The 14096-nt window shown below is 34.0% G+C and overlaps 1 protein-coding gene and 1 long non-coding RNA gene across 3 annotated transcripts in view; one reads left to right on the forward strand and one right to left on the reverse strand.

Annotated features, from left to right (window-relative positions):
- The first annotated feature begins 37 nt into the window (after positions 1 to 37).
- LOC141377847 (uncharacterized) lies at positions 38 to 4048 on the forward strand. Its single transcript, XR_012390870.1, has 2 exons — positions 38 to 3522; positions 3697 to 4048. It is a non-coding gene; the product is annotated as an uncharacterized lncRNA (long non-coding RNA).
- Positions 4049 to 5924: 1876 nt separating this feature from the next.
- tlcd2 (TLC domain containing 2) overlaps positions 5925 to 14096 on the reverse strand; it is a 36174-nt gene continuing 28002 nt past the window's right edge. The window contains exon 3 of one of the 2 annotated variants that reach the window (XM_073923085.1): positions 5925 to 7654. In XM_073923085.1, the coding sequence (XP_073779186.1) occupies positions 7259 to 7654 (396 nt within the window). In that variant the 3' untranslated portion in view covers positions 5925 to 7258. 2 annotated transcript variants of the gene reach the window in all.

Here is a 14096-nt window from a genome sequence, read left to right on the forward strand (position 1 = left end):
GGAGGAAACACAACTCTCTCTCTCTCTCTCTCTCTCTCTCTGCTGCAGATTCTGGCTCATGCGCGCGGCTGGTGACCCTCGTCCCTCATGCTGTTGTCGTGCACGATAAGTTAAGATATTAATATGTAGGTCATTGTAATTGTCCAGCTAAATTACTGAATTACTGTGGAAAGTACAGCGGAATTATTCAGAAGCTACAGTAGCTCTAGCTTTGACACCTGACTGGGAAAGCGTTAAGTGTGTTGCTTAGCCTATAAAACTAGCATAACAATAAATGTAGCAGTTTGTGTACCATACCCTATTGTTGGATAATAAACTACTTGATTTTGAAGGAAAAGTTTACCCAAAAATTACAATTTTGTCATCATACTTATCATTTACTAGTTCCAAATTTTGACTTTCTTCCGTTGAAAAAAAAGAAGATATATTTGAAGAATATGGATGTCAATGGTTACAGGTTTTCAGCTTTCTTCGAAATATCTTTTGTGTTCAATATGAGAAAGAAACTCACAAGGAGGTTTTTTTGCATAATCTATATACAATAGTTAAATAGAATTTGCATCGTCTTTAAAATGTATGTTTTATTGTTTGTTAAACAGACTGTTTAAAGATCTTTATCAAAACTGTACATAGATGTTTTCCAGAACATCTTTCATATGGCTTGCAGAATGATGAAAGCTACAGTATAGGCTGTATAATGTTAGAGATAGATATATTTCAGATTCAAATAATATTTTCATGGCGTCATGGTGGCACAATGGGTAGCACGATCGCCTCTCAGCAAGAAGGTCACTGATTCGAGCCCAGGCTGGGTGAGTTGGCTTTTCTGTGTGGAGCTTGCATGTTTGCGAGGGTTTGCTACGGATGCTCCGGTTTCCCGCACAGTCCAAAGCCACTCATTATTGGGGAATTGACTAAGCTAAATTGGCCATAGTATATGTGTGTGAATGCAAGAGTGTATGGGTGTTTCCCAGTGTTGGGTTGCGGCTGGAAGGGCATCCGCTACGTAAAACCTATGCTGGGTAAGTTGGCGGTTCATTCCGCTGTGGTGACCCTGATGAATAAAGAGACTGAGCCAAAGAGAAAATGAATGAATGAATATTTTAATAGGCAAAAAACAGAAACCTTGGTGTTGATTTTATTTTCAGCAGTAATATGAGCATTTTCCATCCCATATGCCATTCCAGACTGGCTATTGTTCAAATCTGCAACACACTTTTACTTCTTTTGTAATTATTTTAATTCATGTGCCAGTTGTCAGCAGCTATTCTTAGGCCTGCCTTATTTTAGAAAAGCAACCATTATGTTCTAAAGAAAGAAAGAAATGACAATAATTAACACCTCACGAAGAGTTTTACCACAATTGCTTTTCTGAAATAAGACATCCTTGATGACTGCCGCAGCACCAGGCTCTGCATTTAGTACTTCTGTTACTCGTTATCATTTGTGGACTCCAAACCAATACAAATTGTGCACTTCTTCCATAATGCAATTGTTTGATAGATATGTGTACAATATGGTAGTGTTTCTCAACCATGTTCCTGGAAGACCACCAACATTGCACGTTTTGCATGTCTCCTTCGTCTGTCACACCCATTACAGGTCTTCTGCTAATGAGCTGATGATCTGAATCAGGTGTGTTTGGTTAAGAAGACATTAAAATGGGCAGAGTTGGTGGTCCGGAATATACACTGGATTGCATGACCTTGAGCTCAGCTTTGACAGCTTTTGATGTTGAAATATGAGTGAAGAAAGTGACTTTTAATGATATTTTTGGAAACTTTAAGCAATATATTGTCTATGTTTGTTCAATTTTAGTTTTTTAATGTCTGCGTATACACTAGGGCTACTATTGGAAAACACTGCCATTGCGATTTTTTCATTCACTATGATATACAGTTGAAGTCAGAATTATTAGCCCCCGTTTTTTTTTTCCCAATTTCTTTTTAACGGAGGGAAGATTGTTTCAACAAATTTCTAAACATAATAGTGTTATTAACTCTATTTACTTTATCTCTGCCATGATGACAGTAAATAATATTTGACTAGATATTTTCAAGACACTTCTATACAGCTTAAAGTGACATTTAAAGGCTTAACTGGGTTAATTAGCTTAAATAGGCAGGTTAGGGGAATTAGGCAAGGTATTGTATAATGGTTTGTTCTGTAGACTATCAAAAAATTAGCTTAAAGAGGTTAATAATTTTGTCCTTAATTTTTTTTTATTATTATTATTAAAAACTGCTTTTATTCTAGGCAAAATAAAAGAAATAAGAATTTTTCTAGAAGAAAAAAATATTATCAGAAATACTGTGAAATTTCCTTGCTCTGTTTAACATCTTTCGGGAAATATTTAAAAAATAAAATTCAAAGGAGAGCTAATAATTGTGACTTCAACTGTATATTGCAATATAAATGCAATTTCACCAGATGACTTGAACAGCTTGTAAATGATCCATAATTTTAGATCGATTGGGATGATTGTGTAGAGAGCGTATCTGAAATAAATATCATTTTTAAAGATTGACAAACATAGTTAAAAACAACAGAATCAAAACAATGAGGGAGTCTACCAGTATTCAGAAGCAGAAATTAAATAATCACTATTATAATATTAATAAAAATAACGCAACCATTTTGAGTACAAATGTACAATAAACCTTTAAGCAACAAATGTAATTTAGTTTGCCCAAATGTTTAAATTTGTTCGAAATTCTTAGTCAGACTTTAAAAACACATGCAAATAATAAACTTTCAGACTAAGCTTCAATTTATTTCAGGTTCACATTTATTTACTTGCATTTACATTCATATCTATGTCACACTGCGCTTTTGACTGTTTGCCGCCATCTTGTGTCTAAATAATGTGCAGGTTAGTGTATACTCTAGTTTCAACTGTTTGGTGCCCTCTTGTGTCTGAATAATGTGCAGGTTAGTGTATGCTCCATCAGCTGTTTCTGTCAGGTTTGTGTTTTCGACTGTTTGGCGCCATCTTGTGTCTGAATAATGTGCAGGTTAGTGTATCTATCAGGTTAAAGTTTGAAATGACTCCTCAATGTTAACTGTAATGTCTGTCAATTGTAATCCCTGCGATGTGACTATTGCGAACTTGCACATTGCGATATCGATGGTGAAACGATATATTGTGCAGGCCTAGCATGTACTAATTATTCATCATTTTTAGACTAAAGACAAAAACAAGTTTAAATAAAGGGGGAAAAAATGATGTACATTATATCAATATTTTATCTTTCCCATCCTTCCCCTAAAAATAAATAAATAAATAAATAAACAAATGTGTTAACATGTTTTATTCCACAATTAACAATATAAAGTTCATATACAAATATTACTTACAAAACAATAATTAATCAAAATAAAAACACAATTATATACATTTTAGACACAATTGTTTAAAACTCAGCTGATTGGATTCAACATTTGTTCTGCTTTCGATATGGGCATGAATATCTTTTTTTTTTTATTATGGCTTTGGAAAATACTGCAGCTCAATAAGTTAAGGTAACTCAAACCATTTGAGGAAACCGATTGCAACAAACCATTTAAGTTCAAAAACTAATCCTGAGTACTGTGAACTTAATCCATTCGAGTAAATGAAGCAATTTGAACACAGTAAAACCCAATAAATGAAGAGAATTGAAACCAACTGAGTACTGTAAAACCCAGTAAGTTAAGGCAACTCAAACCGTTTGAGGAAACCGATTGCTTCAAACCACGAGTGTAAAAACTAATCTATATGAGTACTGTGAACTTGCTCTATTTAAGTTGAAGTAATGAAGTATTTAATTAACTTGTTACTTTCAACACGGAGATCAAAACTCTTTTGAGATGAGAAGAATTAACTTTCAGTCAATTGAGTTAACTACACTCATTTCATTTGATAAAATTGACCGTTGGGTTTTACAGTGTAGATTTCTAAGAATCAGATCAACAAAACATCAGCAGTTTATGTTTCATCATTCACCAAACACAGCACATAACTGCACTCTCAAGTAAAGGCCAACCATACTGCTGTGAATACCCCCCCCCCCCCCAAAAAGTCATAAGTCACATTGGTTTTTTGTCAGGAACCAAACAATACACATTTACCTTCTTCAATACATTGAGAACTCGTTACAGGAGCACATACACAAGCACAAGTCTCAATATGAAGCTGCCAATAGTAAAAAACTAAACTAAACTACACATTTTTTCTGTTACTACTTCAGTGCAGTTTTACTTTTCAATGTTTTTCCCCACTTGATTTCAAGTTCCTGCAATAGCTTGGACATGAACAGCACATTTACTTCCTTAACTGTGAATCTTTTCTTCAATCAGCAATAAGGCAGAAGTGGAGCAGATTAAAACATTAGGAATAAACTTTGGTGCTTTAAAACAAAAAGTTTGGTGGCACAAGTCGGTGATGCTACTTGTAGTTACAGTGTTAACATTCTCACCGGACAGACGGCTCATTTTTTTGCCAATAATAATCACACTTCTCTGGACAATCATATTTGCACTGAGTACATGAAATAAGGCCAAACCGATAAATGCCTTTAGTAAATCTGACCATTCGTTGTTTATCATCAACAAAATCACAACATTTTGCACAAGACATCATTCAATGTTGTTTTGCATTTGACTATAACAAGAATATTAAGTCCAAATAAATTACAAATATACAAAAACACATCAACAATAAGTAAACAATTACAAGCTTTATTTATATATATTTAAAAAAAAAAAAGATCAGCACATTTTAAGCAATGTAAGTACTGCTTTAACCATTACCTGTTCATAGACTAGGTGTTAGCATGAACTAACATGAGGTCTCTGTTGTGTGTGTGTTTAGTGCCACCTACAGGCATGATTTGTGCAATGACAGTCCTGTCAGATCTCAGACCTCACGTTGCAGTTTTAAAGAGCAGGAGTGCTTTAAATGCTGATAAAGGTTTGTGGATTCACCAGGTAAAGAGTGAACAGTAGTGTTTATCCAACAAGGTAAAACTAGTCATTTTTCTATGTGAAATCATATCTTAGTCTTGTAGAGAATACAGTACTGAACATTGATCAATTTGGGGTTTTGTGGTATTGACAAAAATAAATAAATTATATATAAATAAATCTGTTCTTTTTTTATGTGGCAATCAGTTTGCTGCATTCTCTTTCATGCTCGCGCATTGGTTGGTTTATATCAATGATCACAAACTCAATTCCTGGAGAGTCGCAGCTCTGCATAGTTTAGCTCTAACCACCTCCAACTCACATTTGCCTAACAGTCTAGTATGGGGGTGCCCAAACTCAGTGCTGGAGGGCTGGTGTCTTGCATATTTTAGTTTCGACCCCAATTAAACACACCTGAACCAGCTAATCAAGCTCTTTCTAGGTATAATAAGGATTCCAAGCAAAGTTTGTTGAAGGAAGTTAGAGCTAAACTATGCAGGACACCGGCTCTAGAGGACAGAGTTTGGACACTCTTGCTCTAGCATTTTGAACACCTTGAGGAGTTGGATCAGTTGTGTTTGATTAGGGTTAGAGCAAAACTGCAGAGCTGTGGTGCACCAGGAATGCAGTTTGAGATCTATGGTTTGTATGAAAGTCCTTACATGCCACGAAATAAAAAAAAGTAGATTTTTATTGCAATGTTAAGTTTACAGACTCATATTTGGTAGTTAAGACAGAATTCTGTGAGGAATACTAAGGGGAGGGGGAGGGGGCGTTAATATTAAACAAAACTATATATCTGCAATTCCAACTTTTCTACAAATTATTAAGAGAGGGGGGAGAGGAATAAATTCGTACCATTGAAAGTTAAAAACTGAAAGAAAGAAAAAACATTCTCAGTTGCATGTTATAAAGGCAGAATTATTTGTTTTTATTACAGATTTCTGATTAAAAGTAAAACATTTTAATTTGCAATTAGCTTTATTTTTTTATTCAGTGGCACAAATAAGGCTTCCATTAGTTTGGGCCTGTCATGGATACATGTATTAATGACATTAAAACCACCAGCAGATGGCAGCAAGCGGCTGTCTCAATGAGGGATTCACTGAATCAGTCATTCAAATGATTTGCTCCAAATGGCTGATTCATTTAAAAATGATTCGTTTAAAGTGACTGCCTTTAAGAACAGATCACCAAATCCTTAGACTTAAATGATTTGCTTTAAAAAGCAAGTGATTTAGAAACAAACAAACAAAAACTGCTTAACAGATGCACAAATGTTCTGTTCATACTTTGTTTTAGAAACATTTTTCATTGGGAGAACAGAAACACTCATAATATCATGCGTAAAATGTTGCTCGATATTAATTTTCTTGTTTGTTGCATTTGTGTACTTGAGTACAGGGAAAATGATTCTCTCAGTTTCAGTTGTGTGACATAACTATAACCAAATCATATCTTATAAATAGAAACCCAAAAAACCCACACAGGGATATTTTGGCTAACATAGCAAAAACAATCGAATAGGCTTCGTCCTATTTGGAGTCTTAAGACGTGGAAATGAGTGACATGACATTATGACAGATGATAAATATTGCATGTCACTTCACGGCGCTTGATGTCCATTTCCACTTAATTTACTACAACTAATCAGTGAATTTGTGCTCAATACAGCCCTACAGAATTTCAAAACATTTAAAGGGACAGTTCACCCAAAAACAAATCATCTGCCACCAAACATATCACATAGCTTCAGAATACTTTGATGGTCTTCTGTTACAGTTCTTTAGGGATCACACACAGCAATCATTAACAGAATAAAGCAGCATGGACATTCAAATAAACGTCTTTAAGAAATGCCTTTGAGATTTTGAGCGAACTGTCACTTTAAAACTGAATGATAATGATTCTGCTACAAGCTCATGAGGTAGCAGCAGAAGGTGTTAATGAAAACATTCACAAGTGAACATTTTGCTCATATATGTTATATTTTGTGTATGGGTGTATAAATATCTATATTTACATATTAATTCAGGTTGGTCAGCATTAGCATATGAATTAGATAAAGAGCAAGCTGGATAAAGACGAAGCCGTCGTTCGCTCAAGTTTTGCGTCATTGTCTAAATCATGCAGAAGTATTTGCGCACAAGTTTGCATCTGTAAATAAATGTGATGGATTATTTCTCACAGCTTGAGGTCTAACATGAGAACGAAGTCAGCAGTTTGAGAGGAAAGTTTGCATCCCTAAAGTGGGGGAACGCAGTTGTTGAGGGTGGATTTGGTTGGAGCTGAAGAACAAGGAGTGTTTTTTAGCCTACATGTCTTTCTCCTTCTCTTTCTCTTTCCTCAGCTCCTTCTCGCGGCTGGCCTTCATGAAGTCGCTCCTCATGAGGCGGTAGAAGAGCACGATGTTCATGGCGGTCATGATGGCCAGACCCACGCTGCCGATGGTGTAGCTGAATAGAGGGATGAGGTCGCGGTTCAGCACCAGCCAGCGGGTCATCCAGGCCAGAGTGTTGATGCGAAACACCACATACGTGCCCAGGTTGATCATGCTGTTGACTCGGTAAAATGTGCTCTTGGCCAGGTTGGCCATGCGGAGCACTTGCCTCAGGTGCAGGAAGACAGAGTTGATCTCCACCAGCAGCGCCACCACAGCAAAACCCACATAACGACAGGTCAGCACCGAGATCCCGAAACAGGTGATCACCTGACAACAAACCAGAGAGAGAGAGAGAGAGAGAGCTTTTATTCAGTGTTAATTTATTTATTCATTTATGTTTTAATGCCATATCAGCAGCGTTAGCAATATTCATGGCAAAACCTATCCTAAATAATTAATATACATAACATGCAATCATATCGGTTTCTTATTATACATGAATTATACAAAAAAACAACAACACTGAAATGAGGGTCACACTTTATTTTGAGGGTCCTTTTGTTGAATTTAAGTTGCATTGCGTGTAGGGGAGAGCAGGGCTCCACTCTTCATACCTCGCTTACATGATTTTAGATGATTTGGCAAATCCTGGATCTTTTAATCTTGATAACTGATCTCTGGCTAATTTGGTTCTTCAAACAAGTTCGCGAATGAGATTAAAATGTCTGGATAAACTGATCTGAGATTGCTGCATGTGTTGTAAAGGACTGATCTATTGATTCCCCAAATCATGATCAGCAATGCAACGATTGGCTGACGGCACAGCAGCGTAATGACATCATGTGATTATTATTCAATTGTCCATGTGAGCAAAATGATATAAAATTAGCAGTAAACGCTTTGTTAAATATGGTGTGCAAATTACTTTCCACATTTGTTATAAGCTGCAGACTTTACACTTTCATGTGTCAGGAGTATTCATCATGCATAGAGAAGATTTTCTTTATTATAGTAGCCTTGGCCTACTCAAGATTTTTTAATCGGCATAAGGAATTTCCCTTCAAATATTTCCTGAATAAAAACGTTCTCTAATATCATTTGAAAAAAACACATTCTATTAAAACATGGTTTGACGTCAAGATATTCCAACACAAGTCACAAATAGGTTATTCAATGTTAAATAATAGTAGGAACGTTTTGAATGCAAACAAGGAATATTTTCTACGTTTTGATAAAAAAAAAAAAGACTGTTGTTTACATTTACCATTGTTTTAAGACTAAAACTCGTCTACCCATATTAAGTCATTGCAAAAATTGTGCGGCTCTATTAGATTCGCTCTGTCAACGCACTGATATTTTTCATCCAAGGTGACGCATGAATGCATTGTTTTGTATGTTTTAATGGCAAGAGAAGCCCTCTATATTTGATATTTTTTATGTATGTGGTTTAAACATGACATATGTAAGAATAAAAAAGCTATATTGAGGCCAAAAGAATACTGGACTAAGATTACATTAAGACTAAATTCCAAACCTCAATAATAAAACAATGTTAGCAAGATAAATGCGCAAAAAGCCCAACCATGATGTTAACACCTAAGTACATTACATTAAATCCTTATCCAGAAGTTACTACTTTTTCCCCCCGATTCTTATTTTTCCATTAAGTAATTATAGCTACTTCAAAAATAAAAAATATTGTTTTTTGCACTGCAAAAGGAATACACCGTGAATGCGCTGCAGCCCCTCATATTAGAGATGCATTTATTGCAGTGCTTTCATTAACCACAGGGGGAAAAATAAATAAATACATAATAAATAAAAACTCATCTCTGGACAAAATATTTCAGGGGACACAGGGGAAAAAATAATAATAATATTGGGGGGAAAGTAAAAAAATAATAATTCAAAGTGGATTCAAATAAGGCATTTTTGCTTCAAAAGGTGAAAGGGTTAAAACCTATATATCGTATTTTGTTTAGAAAATAATTTTTTGTTGGAAAGTTGTTGCACATTATATAACGCAATTAAATTAAACCATCAACAAGTATAACGGGGTTAGGGTCTGAATAAAAAATCATGTTTGTATTTGTATAACATTTTCCTCAGGACCTGTATCTGGATTAATGTACACTTTGCCATTTAATTACCAAAAACAGTATGAAAAAATCCAGATTTAAAAGCTCCAATGTTGACAAAAAAAGCAAAGCAGCATCCTGTATTACTTGAATGAAATAAAAAGTTAATACTTCAAGTACAAATGTGCTAATATTAGCCAAAAAGACATTTATTTTAAGATCATTTAAAGCATTTTCTGCACACTTCACTATTGAGTAGAATTTGTTTAGTCAGTATTGCATTAAACACGATTGAACTGCTTTACCATCAAGGTTTGGAAAATGTGGATTTTTGCCCAATGTGCCCAACCTGTTTGCAATTCCCTGTCTGCCCATTTATTTCATATTCAATCCATTACAATCATTGACAAAAGAAATAATTTACATTCACAATATGATTTAAGCATTTTTTAAAGAAGCTGTTTGACATGTTCATTTATCAACAGAAAATCATGAACAGGCCAAATGCAATCTAACGTGCTGAACTTCAGCAGCAGCTCCTCGGTCTTCAAAAGTGATCTGCTGTCAGGCGATAAGAAACAAATGAGCATGTGTTCAGAATGATCTGATAAGAGCAGCAAGAGGCTGAGGACAGAAACACAAAGGCCCTGTTGAGCAGTCCTGAATCACAATGAGTGACAGTAATCCAGCCAGAGGAAAAAAACAATTCTCTCTATAATATTACTAGCAATACAACACAATCGTGATTGCGACTATCAATCCAGAAGTACTTTTTTTTTCTCTATGAGCATTTATAAAAATTCTTCAACAAATAAACAAAACTATAATAAAAAATGCAGAATAATGCAATAATGCGAGTAGTTTTAGCAACATTAAGAAACAACTTAAGTTATGATTATAACAATTTGAAATGAATTTGATCTTTAAATGTCGTTTTTTAAACTAATGTTTTAAGATTTATAGTATTATTTAGATTTATACTGTTTTTTTTTATTTCTTTTAGATTTAAGATTTATTTACATTTTATGGTTAAACAATGTAATCGGAAATATTTCCTTGGTAAACAAGATAGAGTTAAAACATGTATTGAATTAACATAAATTTGATGGCTTGGCTTTAGTTTCAGTTAACTATAATATTACTGCACATATCTACAGTGTGTAAATTTAACATGTGATGGTGTGGTCTATTTTTCATTAAAAAAAAACAAAAAAAAAAGTGAAAAAAATTGACAAAACAAAGTAAAACTATTAAAATAACGGAATTAATAAAAGTGTACAATACATGTATAGTTTTTATTATCTATTTAAAAAAAAAAAAGACCAAAAAATACACTTGCTCAATAAAGACAGTTTTTAAAGAATGTCCACAAGGTGGCAGTCTATGTCAATACAAAAAAAAAATCAACGTCAAAGTCAGCTTTATTTTCAAGTAACCACATGTACAGGACATTCAGAGAATCGAAATAGCGTTTTCCCCAATTAAGAAGTCCATTAAGTAAACTGACATTTTTAAAGTGGTTTAAAATAATTAAAAATGGACAAATATGTTTTCAAAAGCTTTTAAAACTTAGATTTATGCTAAACTAATGTTTATAAAACTCATGGAAGACAAAACAATCTCTTTTACCAAAAAAAAAAAAAAAAAAAAAAAGGAAACATTTAGTACAAAAGCTAACATTATTGCCATTTAAATCAATTTATTGATATTTATGAAACATCAGTATGTTGGATAAATGGCATTATAACTCAGGTGAGAGGACAAAGGTGGGATAACATGACGTCCATAACTAGTTACATGAGCAAGAGGGACTCCTGTGATATAACTTGTTTTGTAAGGGGATAAATTGACTGGGACGTGTCTGTGATGCAGCACTGTTCACACAACACCGGCTGCTCTGTGCGGTTAGGAATCTCACGACCGTTAATTTTATTCAAATTAATGCTAGAACAGAAGCTCACAGTATATGTGTGAATCGGGCATATCATGTCTAAAGGCTTTTAACAGTCTGAAATGTAAACATGCTACAGTTCATCGCAATAATTTGTTACATTCGCACTGTTCAAGATAAAGATGCCAAATGCCTACAATACAGACAGATAAGTGGAGTTGAGCTCCATCAAACAGTTTCTTTCTTTTTAACTAAATTTCAGTTTTCAAAAGATTGTCTAATTGATTATTAATTCATTTTTGATGATTTAACATTTTAATTATTTTTAATTAAGAGTAATAATCAACAATTACTTTATTTAATGATATTTTTGCCTGCCTTAAAAGGATTTTTACAAGCCACAATTTACTTGCTGAAATTATTGTGTTTTAGATTTTAAAAGTTTTCAATCTCCCTCAGATCACTTGGTTTTCACTTGAAACTTAAAAGAAAATAATAATTTTAAAACTGCATATAATGTAGTTTAAAACATAAAAGAATGACAAATTTAAATGTTTTAAGCTGTTTTTAATTACTTTTGTTTTACAGCCTGAAAAACACAATCCTGGTTCTCTTTAATTCATTAAAGATGTGACTACTGAAAAAATTCTGAAGTGTTTCAGGCAATATTTTCTGCTCATATTTAGCCAAATGCTTCAGAACTCATTAGACAGAGCTTTACAGTGCAGATGAAGAATGACCCCAAACATACTGCAAAAGCAACCAAAGATTTTGTGAAGGGAAAGAAGTGGAATGGTATTCAATGGCCAAGTCAATCACCTGACCTAAATTTGATTGAGCATACATTTTAATTGCTGAAGACAAAATTGAAGGGAAAATGCCCCAAGAACAAGCAGGAACTGAAGATTGCTGTAGAGGCCTGGCATGAGCATCACCAGAAATGAAACCCAGCGTCTGGTGATGTCTATGCGTTCCAGACTTCAGGCTTTAATTGACTGCAAAGGATTTGCCACCAAGTATTGAAAAGTGAAAGTTTGATTTATGATTATTATTATTATGTCCAATTACTTTTGGTCCCTTAACAAGTGAGAGGCACATATACAAACTGTTGTAATTCCTACTGATTTGGATGTAAATACCCTCAAATTAAAGCTAACAGTCTGCAGTTAAAGCACATTTTGTTCATTTTTATTTTAAATCCATTGTGTTGGTGTACAGAGCCAAAAATATTACAATTGTATGGATGTCCAAATATTTATGGACCTTACTGTACAATACATTAAATCCTTTGGATTTAGAAAGTTGTTACTACTTTATTTTGGTTCTTATTTTTCCATTAAGCTATTATAGCTACTTCAAAAATTAATCACCTTTTTACAATTAAATCAGTTTTTAACCACTTTCTATTTTTTTGACCCAAACAAGTTGAAACCAAATGTATTTAATCCAAAAAGCATTTGACTAAAAAAATATTTAATTAATATTTTCCATGAAAGACAGAAACAAATGAAGACGTTTAGATCATTTTACACAGACAGATTAACAAAGCTCTAATGATACATTTATATGCAAAAATTGAAGACCAAATAAATATTGAGCAATTTTTCATATGAAAGTGAAGAAAATAGCCTCTTTCTGCTCCCAATACTTTTCTGTCTGTAACTTTCACTATCCTTATCCCAAAGAAGCTGAAAACGCCTTAGAAATCCATGAAAGTAAAGAAAATAACATCACTGAGAGTGTCATTAATCAACCGATTTGCTCAGACTGATGATTTATTCAAGACTAATGCAAGCACATGCCTTATGAATAAATCATTTGTCTAAAAAACAACCACAGAATCATTGAGTAATAGCACTGCTGTGTGTAGCTTAGTGATGAGATGGGACACTGCCCTGCTGTGATCTTTGAATTATTTTCGCTGATGAAACAATTAAATCAGACAACACTAACAATATTGCATATAAAATGGAGGTCGATTCATATTAATGTCAAGTTTCCAATTCTACTTATAATCATGTAAACATGACTCTGGTTGCGTCATGTTGATTAAATGAAATATATACATGTTATGAATAGAAGGCTTCAATTTTTTTCCTCTGTTGAAATGGAAGCAATAAAGATCAAGCTCTGGTTATTATTATTAGCTTTCAGTCTATCTTTGCCTCAATTTCCTCTCAGTTTACATTTTAAATTAAAACTACAATTTCAATTTCTGGTCCGGGAGATGTTCCTGTATGTAAATGACACTTAATTTTCTAAATAACAAGTAAAATGCTGCTGATGTGATTCTCAGTGTGTTCAGGTATTTTTAAATATGACCAGCACTGAAGACACCATGTGAATCTCACACACTTCAGAATGTGTACAGTAAACAAAACCGTCTATTCATTCACAGATATGTAGACATCTTATTTACATGCTCTTGTTTCCCCATTTATTATCCACATCACAAATTGATTAGGTATAGAAGCTTGCTTTCGGTGTCTAACAAAAGAAGTCTATAATCAAAATCACTTCAAACATATGCATATTACAAACCAAAAAGAATCAGTGTGTTGGATTTGAAGCAACATGATGGCCATCTCTCAATGAAAGAGTGACTCTGGTTTCTCATGAATACAGATAATTACTAAATGAGATCCGTGTCCTCTTCAGTCTTATGACTGGGAGCACGTCGACCTTTGCTTGACACTTTTTTGTGGGGTCAGCATGTCTTCTTACACAATGGCTGAGCTGGATAAAGAGCTGAACATCACAAACAAACCCGCTATCTTCTGAGGACTTTTTCTTTCGTACC

The sequence above is a fragment of the Danio rerio genome, chromosome 15, assembly GCF_049306965.1.
Source record: "Danio rerio strain Tuebingen ecotype United States chromosome 15, GRCz12tu, whole genome shotgun sequence".
Lineage (NCBI taxonomy): Eukaryota > Metazoa > Chordata > Actinopteri > Cypriniformes > Danionidae > Danio > Danio rerio.